The 17,242-nt window shown below is 40.0% G+C and overlaps 1 protein-coding gene across 5 annotated transcripts in view; it reads right to left on the reverse strand.

The window, feature by feature from the left end:
- Positions 1-17,242, reverse strand: part of Lmbr1 (limb development membrane protein 1) — a 162,388-nt gene that overhangs the window by 98,870 nt on the left and 46,276 nt on the right. For 4 of the 5 annotated variants that reach the window (XR_009058182.1, XR_009058165.1, XM_057787691.1 and 1 more), the window contains one exon: positions 14,559-14,662. Coding sequence is in view for 2 of the 5 variants with exons in the window: in XM_057786150.1 (XP_057642133.1) it covers positions 14,559-14,662 (104 nt within the window). In the remaining 3 variants the exon portion in view is untranslated. Of the gene's footprint in view, positions 1-7,059; positions 7,201-14,558; positions 14,663-17,242 lie in introns of those variants that run through there. The other variant, XM_057788326.1, reaches the window with a different exon arrangement.

Consider the following 17,242-nt stretch of genomic DNA (forward strand, 5'->3'; position numbering starts at 1 on the left):
GACCATATTCTCACCAGTAGTGTATACATGTTCCCCTTTCCTCTAATTCTTGACAGCATTTGTTACTTTTTTCTCTTAATGATATGTGTTCTGATATGGAAGATAATCCTTTTGTACACTGTAGAGATTTGTGACTCAGATGGGTTTAATAAAAAAGCTTATTGGCCACTAGTCAGGCAGGAATTATAGGTGAGACAACAAAACTAGGAGAAGGATGGGAAGAAAAATGGTGGAGTCAGGGGAGACACCAAACAGTCAAGGAAGTTGGATTTGTAGAAAATGAGGTAACATAAATGCCCCTCGACTGAAGAATGGATAAGGAAAATGTGGTACATTTACACAACGGAAAAAATAATGACATCTTGAAATTTGTGAGCAAATGGATGTCTCTAGAAAACGTCATATTGAATGATGTAACCCTGGCCCAGAAAGACAAATATCATATGTACTCAATCATAAGTGGCTTTTAAACATAAAGCAAAAAAAAAAAACAAAAAAACAAAAAAAAAACAGCCTACAATTCATAATCCCAGAGAACCTAAACAACAAAGAGGACCCTAAGAGAGACATAAATGGATCTAATCTATATCGGAAGTAGAAAAAGACAAGATCTCCTGAGTAAATTGGGAGCATGGGGACATGGGGGGGGAGAGAAAGAGAGGGGAGTGGAGAAAAAAAATAAAGCTCAATAAAGGCAATTTAAAAGGGGGAAAAAAAGAAAATGAGGTAACAAGCCATGAGCCTATGGCAAAGCATAGATAAGAAATATGAGTTAATTAAAATATAAGACTTAGGTAGTAACAAGCCTGAGCTATTGGCTAAGCATTTATAATTTATATTAAGTCTCTGGGTCAGTTATTTGGGAAGCAGCTGCTGGTTATTTGGAAGCCGCAGTCAGGACAGGAAATCTTTGCCTACAGTGTTCTGATCAGGGTAAGAAAAAATGTTAATGAAGTTCTGATTCTCAGGTTTACTCTTTTCTTATCTCCTATCTCTGGTGGTGGTGGATCTGGTGAACAGTGTTTGATCCTCTGTACAGGCTACCTTGTCATGTTCTCACAACATTAGGATCCATATCCCTTCCTGAATCCTTTGGTGGCTATTACTGGTCTTGCTTTTCAACACTCTGCCACTGACCATTCTGGTCCTCATATCCTTTAGCCACATGAGTTTATTCTTCACTAAATCAAGGTCAAAGGAAAATGTGAAGCAGTTACACACAGATATTCATCAGAAATCTACAGACAATGTGTTAGCAGATAGAAGCCGGGAGAAAAATCCCAGAGGACAACAAAATGAAATGTTCAGGATTGTGCATCATACAGGGCAAGCATCAACTTTGTCTCTACCACAAACTTGGGTCAGCTGTCTTTGTGGGTTTCCCAATAATGATCTTGACCATGGAGACCATTCTTATTCAAACTACCATAGTGGGGAAGGTAAATAATATATTCTCACACTAATTACCAATATACAGTAACACAAATACAATAAATGGCATGAAACACAATTTAGTGTTAGTTGGCTTTCAATAAAATATTTATACTAAATATTCTCAGGTATGGTGGCTCAAGCCTATAATTCTAGAACTTGGAAGGCTAAAGCAGAATTGTGAATTTGAGAAAAGTCAAGGCTATATAGTAAGATTTTGTCTAAAAGTATAGAATATTAATGAAAACAAACAGTTGTCAACATGCACAGGATAATTAGCCAAAACCATCAGCCCTGTGAGTGTCCAAGCAAGCCAAACCCTGGGGAGGTAAACATGAAGACTCTGAAGCCCACGTGTACTCAGGAAGAACTTGTACTATAGTGTGAACCCCTTGAGTGGATTTAAAATTGCCTTTCTTAAAATGGGTAGTAAGGTCATGAGAGGTCAAAGCAAGAAAAAAAAAGGTAAAGAGGAGGGAAAACGCTGTGCCCATCTTTGAAGAAGAAATCTGAGCAGTTTCAAATAGGGAGCATGAATCTTTTCTGAGCCAGAAATAAGGACAGTCACAAAAGTTAGCAAGGAATTATATGACTGCCATGTCCTAGATAAAGGACAATAGCACTCCGAGCAAGAACTAAAAAGGAATCAGAGATGCAGGTTCCAGATGACAAGACACACACACTGAAAGGGAAGAAACACGAGGCATACAACCCATCAGTCTGTCTTTCTCAGCCCTGTCCACAGCATTTGGTGAGCAGGCCAAAGTATGAACTGCATCTCACTATGAAACAAATGTACTACCAACAGCCTGGAGAGCCCCTAAAAGACAAAAAGTAGAGAACAAAATTGTGGAGAAATGCCAGGAAATCAGACTAAAATTAAAAAAAAGTGTTAGTGATGATTCCTGATGCTCTTAATCCAACAGTCCTAAAATATGTCTAACCATGAACAAGAATTTAATATTAAGAAATAATGGATAGGAGTAATATTGCTGTGTAAAGCTTATGATCCAAAAGTTCCAAAATATGACATCTAACCATGAACAAGAATTTAACATTAAGAAATAATGTGTATAAATTTTTCTAGAAAAACTATATAGAAATATAGATAAAATTTTTAACTTGCCTTCACTCTACAAAATTATCTAAAATAAATATAAATATTAGATCCTTACAAAAACTCATGGGGAAAATGAGTCACTGAAATAGAATACACATCTGCTTTGAAAGGATGATAGCACTTTAAGAGCTAAATCAACTATCAAATTACCAAGAAAGAAGTTAAGAATAAAGATGCAGAAAAACCACAGAAAAAACTCTGTTTGGGTTGATTATGTGTGGCTTATTGTCAAGTCCTGAGTTTTCTCACACAATTAATTTAAGGGACAGTAGACAACACAACACATGTCATAAGCAGGACCAAGTTAAATGCATTGTATAGTATGAATTTTAAATTATATCAAATAAACTTGCTAAAACCTGCCTTAAATGTGTATTATATAAACCACTGTTGACCAACACACATGGAAATTGTATTAATTAAATTACTGCCTGGCCATTAGCTCTAATTTCTTATTGGCCAACTCTCACATCTTGATTCAACCCATTTCTAACAATCTGTATGTCACCACATGGTCGTGGCTTACGAGGAAAGATTCAGCATGTCTGACCTGGCGGCTGGCTCCATGGCAGCTCTCCCTGCCTCTGCTTTCTTCCTCCCAGAATTATGTTCTGTCTACTCCGCCCACCTAATTTTCTGCCCTATCAAAAAGCCAAGGCAGTCTCTTTATTTAACCAATGAAAGTAACACATAGACAGAAGACCCTCCTACAGCACAATAACTCTGATACCTCAAAGAAGTTTTAAAAATGTAAGCCTTAGGGTCTGAAGAGATTCTCAACTATTGAAAGCAATTGCAGCTCTTGCAGAGGACCCTGATTTGGTTCCCAGCACCCACATGGTTGGTCACAATCATTCCTAACATCAGTTCCAGGGCATATGGCACCTTCTTCTGGCTTCTTTGGGCACTGGGCACACATGTGATACATACACAAACAAACATGCAAGTAAAACACTCATACATATAAAACAGAATAATTCTTTTTTAAATGTAAGCCTTTCATAAATTTATGATCAAATCAGCTGCTTATAGAATTTAAGACTCATTATTATATAATGAAAACATTAGCAGCTAATCCCAGTTAGAATTTAAAAAGTATAAATATTTAAACCTACTGTTACAAAATAATTTGAAATTTCTTCTTTCACTGTATTCCAAGAAAAAAAATGGGAACTGTTTTCACAAAAGTGATCATTTTAATATATTTATTTTAATGTTTTGATCATAAATATACCCCCTTTTTCAGTTTTTGCCTAATGATCTAATTTCACCCACTAAAAAGATGCATTTACATGTGGAATTTACATGTCTGCTGCTTAAAATTCATCTCCCCTGTATCTCCCTAAGACTAGAATTTTTCTTGTCTTTAATTGAAGGTGTGCACAGCAGTCTGTCTGACTAGAGCAGTTCACCACAACTTGAAACACCACTTAAGCTAAGCTGGCCGGCACTGACACTTCTACCCTGGTCTACAGACTCCGTCAATGGGCTGTCAGCTAACACGCCGCACCACGTGTCAGCCAGCCGATTTCAGCTGTGTAGATTCAGAGAGACACTGCCAAACATTACCAGAGCAACAGACTGAAAAATAATTTTATAGGCAAGTAAATATGAGCTTAAATGCCAAATAGACACAAGATCTACAACTTAAGCTGTGTGGTATGTGGTGAGTACTATCTGGGAGACCTGGGGTCCTGTAACTAAGAAGTCTCCAGCAGCACTAAATCTGACATCTAAATTCACTCTCAAAAAAATTCATTTTAACCCAAAAGTAAAGTTTTTGATCCCCCCACAAAAAAGTGAGGGGAAACTTCTAATTAGCAATGATTATTTCTATAAAACTGTTTTCTGAATATAAAGATTGGAACTGTGGTAATTAAAAGCATATTACTTTCAAATGTGAAGCTGGTAGCTTTTTATTTCTTCCCTAACAGGGCTCTTCTCTTCATTTAACAGAGGGCTGAACTATGAGACACTCTGAGGCATTAGTTAATTTAATCATCCTATAAAATAAAGTTTAAGGTTTGATTCCCTATGAAAGCAGCACAACCTGCACTTTTCTAAGTAAAGCACATAACTCAAGAGACAGATAAACAAAAGTGCCCCATGACAATACAATGTAACTTTTTTTCAAACCTGGCCTCATACCTTTCGTGCCAAGCTAGGCTAGTACTTATAATCCTGTGTTAGCTGCCCAAGTGCTGGAATTACAGGTGTGTGCCTCTCTGACTGTGCTGTGATATAAAAAGTAACTCCATACACAATACACAACCCTGATGTCTCATTAGCAACTCCACATACTAGACACATGTGAGCACTGAGTATATAACTGTGCTCCCAGCACATCTTGGGTATGTTACTAACACAGGTGAGAGCAACAAGCTTCACAGAAAGACTGAGAAATACGTCTGAGGCATAGTAGATAAGGAGAGTCTGGACTTGAGTCCGGAAACCCACTTTTATTCAAATAAAGAGAATCTACCCTTAAATGTAGGAATCCCTTATTTTTTATAGATGCAGAGAAAAATTAAAGTAATAGTTATCAGATCAAATCAAAGCACTATAATGCCTGAGAGCTGAGTGGTGTTAAGAAAACAATGTCGTCAACAAAACCAGACACTGTAACTAAAGACGTAATTAGCTCCTTCACAGAAGCAAGGGTACAAAGAACGGTGGCAATGCAATGTTAGGAACTAAATGAATTTTAAGTCAAAGTCTTTATAAATTTGAACAATTGTTATAATTAAATGCCTTATTATTTTCCTCACAATGACTTCCTCTGAGTTCCTGTGTGCACCTTCAGATATGGAAAGCTCAAGAGACCAGCACTGCCACCTTTCACAGAACAGTGCTCTTCTGTTTTGAAAACAGCCGATCCTGTCCTTACTATTTCTGGGAAGAAACCAGTGCTCCCTAGTGGGGGAAGGCAAAGAGTTCTGATTAATACATGACTACATCTTTTTCTTGCAGGTGTTGGGAGAATCAAATTAACACATAGCAACAGTTAGTGAGATATGACTTCATTTTCTGTAATAAACGCCAAGATCAAAACATGCCCAAGTCAAATTTCCTTGCAAGGTTCCCAGCAGGAGCCTTCCTCTTGTCTATGATTTCCTCTCACCCAGCAGAACCAGGCTGAGTATGCGCATTTGCCACTAACACTAAGCAGCACTTCCTTAATCGCTCATTTCCAACAATTTATGGATCATCAGTGGCAAAAAAACGAGCAAAAATAATGAAAGAATGCAATGAAAGCTCACGGAGTCCCAGGCTGGCTTCCTACTCACTTCTCTTTAAGATGGAGGCCTGAGACAAATTAGCCACTGAGGGGAAAAGTCATCTGGTCATAAAATACAGTACAAGGTCACTTTTATGTAAGTTTGCCAAAAGCGACATAAACCAGGGCAATCTCAAACTGTGACACAGGATAGAAACATATTAAAACGATCTTTGTTCCTCCTCTATTGTGCTGTCATGTTGCTTGGCTTTATGGACAGCCCGAGCTCAGCACAGAGAGCTTCGCCTCCACCTGGCCAGTGCAACTAATTAAGAGAGGAAGTGACCTCAGATTTTGTGCGTTTTACTTTTATTATGAAAGCACTTTGTTTGAAGTTACAGGAGCTAACCTCTTAATCCTACAGATCATGTGCGAGGTTCTGGACACTCTAGGATGGCTGGATGGTTTGGATAATTGGTCAGGATGTTGCTGTCGTTATGTTAAGTTTTATGCCAGGACTTCTAATCAAAGATAGGCATTAAAGGGCAATATAAATCTGCTACCAGAAAAGCCCTGGACTTATGAATTAATCTGTCATTATATTTACATTATACTTACAGAACAATCCTATGGTGAGATCTTTTCCTCACTTTAAGTTAATTTTGTCTTTATAAGGTTTTAATTCAAAATATAATGGTAACATACAAAATAAATCAGATACACTCCTCTCATTTCAACACTAGTCAGTGTGTTAACCTCTGGAGTTTATTATAAACCAGAAAACATCACCTGGAGTTACTGCCAATAACCAAGCTGTCTTTTCTAAACAGGAGAAGAAGAAAACACACTGACCAAAGCACAGCAGTGTGGTCTGCCCCAAGATAATTCCAATCCCTAAGACCCCAATGACTCTCTCATACCAATGAATGTCTGAGGTCAAAACAAATTCAACATGGACAATTCTATCAGAGTTGTATTAAGATCCAAGAACAGAATCAGTTCAAACACATGTGACCCAATCAATGCCAGAGGCAATGCAAGTGAGTGACTGCAAAACAGTCACTGCAGGAAGAAGTTAGATCCCTCAGATAAAAGCAGGCTTCTTACAAAAAGAAAAGAAAAGAAAAGAAAAGAAAAGAAAAGAAAAGAAAAGAAAAGAAAAGAAAAGAAAAGAAAAGACTAAAACTATGTTCTCTCAGACTTGAGAATTCATAAAAGAAACAGTGAGGAGATGGCCCTCATAAAACAGCAACTCACCCCAGTGTAAGAAGACAGAAGAAAGACTACTTACAGCCCTTAGAGGATATGGCCAGCTCCCCAGGCCTAAAGTGTCCTGCTTGAATTAACACAGCTGTTTAATTAAAAACTAAGTGAAGAATTCTGCTTCATTGGATTTTCAACTCAAGCTCTGCATCCATCCTGTAGCCAGTGGCCAATTTCCGCATCTCTGCACAAAATGCAAGGAGCTGTTTTAAAATCAATTGCCCAGGGGAATCCATGGATGCATGGGGGGCCATGTGCCATTTAGAGAATATACCAGATGTACACTCAGTAAAACAGCCCAAGAGGGTGGCCACCAGGGATAGGGAAATGGAACTAGCCAGACTGTAAGTTTGTCATGACTCAAATCACTGGGTACATTCATACTCAGAAAGCTTCTACCCTCTCTCCAGTACCAGTCAGAAACAGACATGCCCAATGAAGTCAATCTGCAAACGGTTGTACAGGACCATACATGACTGCATGTACTCATCAGCGGCTTTGTAAACACTTTGATGACTGTGGTCAATGACAGCATGAACAGCAGCCTTGTAGTGAAGTTCACTGTTCTGATGTAGCCTCATATATAAAGATGGATGCTGTTTGAGAAACACTGAGGACCTGTGCCAAATGTCACACTAGATTTCAAGACACTACAGGGACATTTATTGCACAATGCCAACAATCTTTGTAGCTTTTCTGTAACTGATTTTAAAACTGAAAAAAAAAATACATACGCACTTTAAAATAGCATTGTTCACTTAATCTGAAAACTTTCTAAACATTTCTACGAGGCTCTGTAATACACCTTACCTTCCAATAGCTTTTTGTCAAGGGAGACTACTAATGCTAAAACTGACTTGCTTTGCTTCTACTCTCTCTACTTCAAAGTGTAGAGCATAATGTGGAACGCTAGACCACCTGACAATGCGTCACTGCTTACGACAAGCACACTCATTAGCTGAGTGCATTTACAGACGACGTGCCTCTTAATTAAATCACTAAGTAAAACAGCACATTGAAGGTCTAGAGGGCTGGCCATGTCCTTTCAGGGCCTTTCATCTCTCTTTATTTTTAATTGAATTTATCTATTTGCTTGTTTGTCAGGGGGTACCTGTGCCACAGGACACATGTCGGGATCAAAGGACAACTTGCAGCAGTCAGTTCTCTCCTTCTTCCGCTGGTATCTTTGTGCTGGCCTCTACCTGCTGGCCTCTACCTGCTGGTCTCTTTTTTTAAATCCCTTGTGGCTAGAAATCAGCTTATTTGATAGAACTAATTGCATTGTTCAAACATTCAACACTTCAGTGCTACCAAAGATGAGGAAAGGCACAGTGACCCTTGAAGGGTTTTGAGATACAAACATGGTTAAATATGTATTTAGGACAAGTATTTCTTTAGCCATCCATAGAAAAATTATAAATATCCAGTTCTGTCAGCACCATTTGTTGAAGATGCTTTCTTTCTTCCATTGTATACTTTTAGTTCCTTTGTCAAAAATCAGGTGTTCATAGGTTTGTGGGTTAATATCCGGGTCTTCTATTCAATTCCATTGGTCGACTTCTCTGTTTTTATGCCAGTACCAAGCTGTTTTCATTACTGTAGCTCTGTAATAGAGTTTGAAGTTAGGAATAGTAATGCCTCCAGAAGGTCCTTTATTGTATAAGATTTTTTTTACTATCCTGGGTTTTTTGTTTTTCCAAATAAAGTTGATTATTGTTCTCTCAAGGTCTGTGAAGAATTTTGTAGGGATTTAAATGGGGATTGCATTGAATTTATAGATTGCCTTTGGTGGAATTGCCATCTTTACTATGTTGATCCTACCCATCCAAGAGCATGGGAGGTCTTTCCATTTTCTGGTGTCCTCTTCAATTTCTTTCACTGTGGAAATCAGTGTGGCGGTTTCTCAGGAAATTCGGGATCAACCTACCCCAAGATCCAGCAATACCACTCTTGGGAATATGTCGCGGTCCCCCTCGGCCAGCAAGGAAGACACGCAACCCCGGAGCTCTTCCTGCTGCAGGACCTTTTTACAATTATATCTCTCTCTCCCTTTCTCTCTCTCATTCACTCACTCACTCTCTCTCTTTTCCTCTCACACTCTCTCTCTCTTCCTCTCTCTCCTTTCCTCTCTCCCAGGGCAAACCTCTCCCAGCCCTTAAGTAGGCATGGGCTACCAATCCTGGATTGCCAGGTGGGCACTGCTCATAGGTCCACGCATATGCAAGCAGCTGACAATCATTGCGTGATAAGTCAGGCCTGTTGATATTAGGAACTGATTATCACAGAGAGCACTCGCTTTCGGGATCACGGAGGGCAGGAGCCAGCACCATGAGGTGCGACTCCACGCAGCTCTCTACACATAGCCATCAGGTGTGACTCCACACGGCTCTCTACAGGAATATACCCAAGAGATGCCCTATCATACTACAAAAGCATTTGTTCAACTATGTTCATAGCAGCATTATTTGTAATAGCCAGAACCTGGAAACAACCTAGATGCCCCTCAATGGAAGAATGGATAAAGAAAGTGTGGAATATATATGCATTAGAATACTATTCAGCGGTAAAAAACAATGACATCTTGAATTTTGCATGCAGATGGATGGAAATAGAGAACACTATCCTGAGCGAGGTAACCCAGACCCAAAAAGATGAATATGGTATGTATTCACTCATTAGTGGATTCTAGCCATAAACAAAGGACATTGAGCCTATAGTTGGTGATCCTAGAGAAGCTAATTAAGAAGGTGAACCCAAAGGAAAAAAAAAATGTAGTTATCCTCCTGGATATTGGAAGTATACAAGACTTCCAGGCAAAAATTGAGAGCTTGGGGGTGGGGAGTACGGGAGGAAGGGGAGATGGGAAGAGAGAAGTGAGAAGGGGAGGATGGGGAGAGCTTGGGGGAATGGGACAGTTGGGGTGGAGGAGTGGATATGGGAGCAGGGAAGTAGATATCTTAATTAAAGGAGCCATTTGAGGGTTGGCAAGAGACTTGACTCTAGAGGGGTTCCCAGGTGTCCAAGGAGATGTCCCCAGCTTGTTCCTTGAGCAGCTGAGGAGGGGGCACCTAAAATGGCCCTATACTATAGCCACTCTGATGAATATCTTGCATATCACCATAGAACCTTCATCTGGCGATGGACGGAGATAGAGACAGAGACCCACATTGGAGCCCAATGGTCCAAATGAGGAGTAGAAGGACAGAGAACATGAGCAAGAAAGTCAGGACTGCAAGGAATGCACCCACCCACTGTGATGGTGGAGCTGATCTAATGGGAATTCACCAAGGCCAGCTGGACTGGGACTGATGGAGCATGTGATCAAACCGGACTCTCTGCACGTGGCTGACAATGAGTGCTGACTGAGAAGCCAAGGACAATGGCACTGGGTTTTGATTCTATTCCATGTACTGGCTTTGTGGGAACCTAGTCTGTTTGGATCCTCACCTTCCTAGACCTGGATGGAGGGGGGAGGTCCTTGGACTTTCCACAGGACAGGGAACCCTGACTGCTCTTTGGACTGGAGAGAGTGGGGGAGGGGGAATGGGGGGAATGGGAGGAGGGGAGGAGGTGAAAATTTGTAATAATAATTTTAAAAAAGAAAAAATAGAAATAAAAATAATTAACAGCAAAATCTGTGCAAATGTGGATATGAGACATCATGCTTATCTCTTGGATCCCTGTTCAGGTGGTTCTTCTCGCTGATGTGAGGTCTAAGACAGTGGTTCTTAACCTGTTGTTTGTGACCCCTTTGGGGGTCAAATAAGTCTTTCACAGGGGTCACCTAAGACCATGTGAAAACACAGACATTTATATTACAAGCCATAACAGTAACAAAATTACAGTTATGAAGTAGCAAGGAAATAATTTATGGTTGTGAATCACCACAACAATGAGGAACTATATTAAAGGGTCACAGCATTAGGAAAGTTGAGAACCACTGGTCTAAGGAGGAGTACAAGAGGTGATGTTTCTGGGTTTTGCCAACAGGTCTTAATTCCAGAGACTGTTGTTAATTAAGCCTCACAAGATGTAGCTGAGTCCCTTTCCTGGCTGGTAAGTGCAGACAGGGCAGAGGCAAGGACTGTCCAAATCACAGGCTGCCTTAAGTCATGACCTACCTAGTTAACAACTACATCTTCATAAGGAGTGTGAACTGAGCAGATATTCCTGGAACACCAAACAAGAGCAGCAGCAAAGCAACAGTTAAACCTGTTGCTTGCACTTAGTTATAGCTAGCACACAGGCTGGTTTAGGAAGAGGAGGAACTGAGCAGACAGCAGACAGCAGCAGGTGGTTTTGTGAGTCTATGCATCTATGCCTACACACCTGTGCACTGCTGCCTCATGGCCCCCTCCCCAGCAGTGCTTGGCACTGAGTGGCACACATGTTCCAGGGTACTCCTTCCCTTGACGACAAAAGAGATACACTGAAATGCAGACTTATCACTACACTTTAAAGAAATGGTAGGTACAAAACCAAAAAGACTACAAGTCTTGAAAGTCATTCTTACCAGCCCTGCTCATCCTCCAGACTCAGCTCATCTAGCTGGCCTCCTCCTCTGTGCTTGCCCCAAGATCAAGGCACCACTTCTATTAGTGGGTCCCACAGTTCCTCACTACATGTCAAACTATGGCTTATTTGTGTGCATTGCTGATTACCCCCCACTGTCTGTCCCTTGAGTGCAGAGTCTAAGTTCTACATGAGCAGCCCCAGCAAGCTCCTTTAAGGACACAGTAACTCATACTTAGAGCTGCTTACTAAATTTCTGATGAACAGACAGATATCTAGGAAAAGCTCTAGCTCCAAACTTCCACAAAAACTGATATCTGAAGAGTCTCCAGCAGCCTCCTCCTCAGGCTGTCCATTTTCCAGAGTACTCTGTAAGGCTGGATATTCTACACTTATTCTAGAAGCCGTCTGGCCTCAGGTTTCAGGTGAAGCCTCCCCTTTCTTCACACACCCTGACAGCACAGCTCCTCTGCTGTCAGCATTTCTTGGTCCTCGTGTCTTCCCTTTCCACATTCTGCCCTTAGCCATCTCCTTGTGCTTTCCAGTGTGGGACTTTGGGAATGTCAGATGTCATATCACTGCTATTTTATACATGAGGTCTTTAGATGATTTAATAGTATTTAATATTTTTGGACCTCAGTTTTAGCTATATACAAGAAGAATTTGAACTAAATCTGTGATAAGACCTTGCATAATTCCCTCAAGAAACTATAAATAGGAAAGCAGCTTTCTTTCTTTTTGTTTGTTTGTTTGTTTGTTTGCTTATTTGGTTGGTTGGTTTTTTTCAAGGCAGGGTTTCTCTTTGTAGCTCTGGCTGTCCTGAAACTCACTCTGTAGACCAGGCTGGCCTAGAACTCAGAGATCCACCTGCCTCTGCCTCAAAGTGATGGAACTAAACACATGCGCCACCACACCCAGCTATAGCAGCTTTCTAAATTAAAACCAAGTAATTCTTTCCTATAACATAAAATTTTAATTGCCAATCTTAACACATTAGGATAGAAAATAATTACAACATTAAAAAAAGCCAGCTTTCTCAATTTGGAGCTTGATAGCAAAGCAAATCCATTTTCATCTCAATACATTTGCTAAACAAGAAGTGAGGTGACGGCTTTCAGCTGCAGAATGTTCACGTCTGAAGTAACAAGGTCAGTCCACAAAAGCACTTGGCCTCTCAGTAGTCCTTCCCCTGTGTCTCCCAGACTATCAAGTGTTAAACACACTCATTTGCAAGACCCCACATAAACAACGCTCCTCTGACAGCATAACTAAAACTGAAACAGCACAGTTAGGGGCATATCCCTGGGCAAGGATGGCACACAAATTCACGAGGCATTCCATACTTTGCAAAGTTATGTGAGGGGGCTGGGGCTGGGATTCAGTCAGTAAAGGACCTGCCATATAAGCGTGAAGACCTTAGTTGTAAAAGCTGGTATAGAGGTGTCTATCTGTAACTCCAGGGCTAGAGAGGCAGAGACAGGCAGGTCCTTGGAGCTCATTGGCCAACTAGCTGAGCCAAATTGATTAGTTCTAGATTTGCTGTGGGACAATGGTCTATACCCTGTCACTTATATTTTAAATAAATGCTGATTGGCCAGTAGCCAGGCAGGAAGTATAGGTGGGGTGACCAGGAAGAAAGTAGAAGCGGGGCAACAAAAATTCTGGGAAGAGGGAAGTGCAGTCTTCAGTCATGTTCCAGCCACAGAGGAAGCAAGATAGCAAGATGTGGCTGCCTCGCCGAAAAAAGGTACCAAGCCACGTGGCTAATATAGACAAGAATAATGGGCTAATATAAGTTATAAGAGTTAATAAGAAGCCTGAGCTATGGGCCAATCAGTTTATAATTAATGTAAACCTCTGTGTGATTTCTTTGGGACTTGATGACTGTGAAAACTGGGCAGGACAAAAACCTCAGTCAACATAGATTCCTCGAAATTCCTGTCTCAAAAAATTATGGTGAAAGGAAATGAGAAAGACACCCAATTTTGATCTCTGTCCTCTACATGTACATACACCTGCTCAAACACATGCAAACACACACACATGCACAGATGACACATACTGAAAAAAGGGGGAAACAGTTATGTGAAATAAAAAGCATTAATCCACGATGTTTACAACTTCCCATGTCAAGTATATGACATGGATAAGCACAATTCACTCCATATATTGCAACAGGAATAGAAGTAAATCAGAAAAGTGTAAGATACCTCAACTCTAATACTAGTTCACTCTTTCAAATGTTTACTTAAATTTGTTCATTATATTTCTAAATTATATTCCAAAGTTTATGGCTGGACACTCTGTATTCAAAGTCAGAGTCAGTCATCCCCCCTATAAAGCCATAATATGCTTTCAAATGTTCTCCAAAAGCTTCCCCATATGCTCACTCCCAGGTCTTCCATATTCATGTAAGATGAGCCATTCTCAGTACTACAAGGGTCTACCTACTATCGAGTGCTTGATTTTATAATGTGTTACTATTCTGAAAATATGAGATGTAGAATAGCTTTCACATTAAGACGTAGGGGGTGGAGAGAAGGTTCCGCAGTTAAGAGCACTGACTGCTCCTCCAGAGGACCCAGGTTCAAGTCCCAGCACCCTCATGGCAGCTAACAACTGTCTGTAACTTCAAGACCTGACACCCTCACACAGATAGACATACAGGCAAAAGGCTAATGCATATAAAATAAAAATAAAAAACAATTTAAAAAAAAAAGATGTACTTTAAGTGTATCCTATCGGTTCTAAAGTAGATGAGGCCTAGAAAGGCCTAACAGCTTTGATATCAGGCTATCATTTCACAGGAGACACTCCTTCATGGGGATGTGCACCGTAAATGTACTTCCTGCTGAGTACACAAGTAATTCACTGTGCATTGTTTTAATATTTAACAACAATGTGTCAACACAGTTATTTAGTAATTCAACTGCTTGTTTAAATCAACTTCTAGTTTAATATGAGTGATATTTAATTAGTTATTTAACAAATTTAATCAAAACTCAATTTACTTACCTTTTTCAGGCCCGCAAAACCTTCTGATTCCAGAAAGAAAAAGGCAAAGGGCATCAACACAAACAAACAAAGGTTGGAAAATAAAGACGCGAGATTCCACAAACCTATAAAGATGACAATAAGAGAAAAAAAGAAAATTGGGTTAGATATCGACATGGCGTTTCAAAGTTCACCAATCTTGTGATGCTCATCAAGACCTATATTTTAATAATAAAAAGCAATACCTATTTGAAATGACTATCTAAACTTGGCAACTAGAAAAATAATTATACATTTACTTTAAACATTTTTATCTGTGATTTGTACCTACTGGGGAAAGACAATATAGAAACTAGCTACTTTTTCCTCACTTCTCCAAGTAAATTACCCAAAGATTTCTTATACACAGAGATCCAAAGAAACAGATCTTTAAACGCATCAGCACTGGAATATTTAAATTACAGCCACTGGCATCTGCTGATCATTTAGCAGATACCAAGCCCACACCAAGCATTTCACTTCACAAGCAGCCTAAGGGAAAGCACTTCCTGGACCCCACAAGCCCAGCACTGCTCTAAGGGCCTTACAGACCTTCTATGAACTCATTTCTAGGCACAGGAGTGCCTGGCCAGGCAGCACTGCTGACCCACAACACTGCAGTGGAGGCCAGCACTTGCCAAGCTGCAGAGCATGTGAGTATCAAGGCAGACTACCTGGAATCCCGAAAAACACATCACAGGAGTTCTAAAAACAATTCCAAGTGGGAAAGAAAATGTGAGCCAGGTGGGCAAGCTCACAGAGCCATTTTCCTTTTGTCCATGTTATGCCACAATAACAGTGAGAATAAGTACATTCAGAAAGTGACACTCTTAGGTCTGTCATTGACAGTATTTGGCCCAACATCTATTTTTTTTTTACAAGAAAAACACTAAAATTTAAAATTGATCTTCAAAATGATGGCTGTAATCTTTAAAATTGAGTCAAAGTTAAAAGTTATACCAATGCATTCAGAGCACTGCATGCAATTAAAAGTATCAATTCAAACTCCCCACTGCTATGGCATGAGTTGACGTGTGTACACAGTCACCCTGCTCCTGGGAGAGTGTAGAACATAAGGAGTTAAACTCCTGAACACTTGTATCAGTTATCATTTATTTTAGTAGATAATTAATAACATCAATTCATAGTTTCTTATCCAGAAATCTAGATTTAATGTACATATAATACATATTTAATCTTTTCAAGGCCAAAAATAGTTAGAAATCAATGTCTTAATATCTTTTACTTTTCTGAGACCACATCACATGTATCCCAAGATGGCCTTGAATTCTTCTTTGTAGCCTAAGACAGTTCTTGATCCTCTTGCCTCCACCTCCTGAGTGCTGGAATTAAAGGCAAGCACCACCACACCTGGTTAATGGTGCTGGGACTTGAACCCAGGGTCTCAGCATATCAAGCAAGCACTCTACCAATAGAACTACACCCTCAGTTCCTATCTTAACATCTTTTAGTGGAAATTTGAACTTTATAAAGCAAAAATTGCTTTAAAATACTTTTATGTGTACTGACCCTTAAAATGAAAAAAAGTTAAGGCCAAACACGCACACCTCTAGCTCCATATACTAGGGAGGCCAACCATGAAAACTACTAGGGACCACAAGCTCAGGGCCAACATGGATAACTTCAGGGAAATTACTTAAAAAAAGAAAAAAAGCTTTATTCTTTTCTTTATGATGAGCACTAACTATAATCAACAGAAGGGTAAGTGGAATGAGGGAGAACTAAATGCATACTCCTAAATTCTAAATCGCAGACTTGACTGTAGCAACCTTGCTAGGTTCCAGGTTTGTCACCTGGAGCTCTAATGATATATGCATGGCCATCATTAGCATTAATGAAATAAGGCAGGGCTGACAGCTGGACCAACGCCTCCAAGAACAAGTACTTCATGCTTTTCTGCTTTTACTAACCATCACTTCCCCAGAGGCAACTAATTTGCAGAACTCTTAGCTCCTAGCATGCTACGTTCACCACTATCTGCCTTTTCCTTTCCTATTTCTTTTCCCCTCACCCCACCGAGGTGTATCAACTCCTGGCTTTCATTACTAGCAATCTGCATGTGTCTACCAGTTTCTCCACCACTACCCTGCTCTGAGTAAAGGGTTCAAGGCACAGTTTTTCAGGAACTGTATCTGAAGGAAGAATAAATAAGCCTGAATCAAAGCTGTGCTCTCAGGTTCAGTCCACAAACTTTTGTGTGTGGTGTCCGGTCCCTATTTTGGCTGTTCAACATTATTTTCTTTAAGGCTCTCCAGATATATGAGGAAGGGCAATAATCAGAATTCCTATTATATAAATTGTTACATCCTTGAAACATGTCTAGTGTTGATATGTAGCTTTCAGTATAGTGGAAAACAGAGAAACAGCAATTTTAAATAACTTGTGTTACAGAGGATGTCATATGCCAAGGACTATAGTCAAATTAGAGGAAACAGTTTCTACACAATTAGATGGCACACAGCCCTTTCAGAAACTATTTTTTAAAAAAGAAACCCCCTGTATCTGTTAAGAACCCACTGTAGCAACATGGGGTAGCACCTAATCCTTCAACCAGGGCTCCTGTTCTACAATCAACGTCAGGTTCGGAAATGCCAGATCAGGGCTGGAAAGATGGCTCAGCAGTTAAGAGCACTTGCTGTTCTTTC

Source organism: Chionomys nivalis, chromosome 1 (assembly GCF_950005125.1).
Source record: "Chionomys nivalis chromosome 1, mChiNiv1.1, whole genome shotgun sequence".
NCBI classification, from domain to species: Eukaryota; Metazoa; Chordata; class Mammalia; order Rodentia; family Cricetidae; genus Chionomys; species Chionomys nivalis.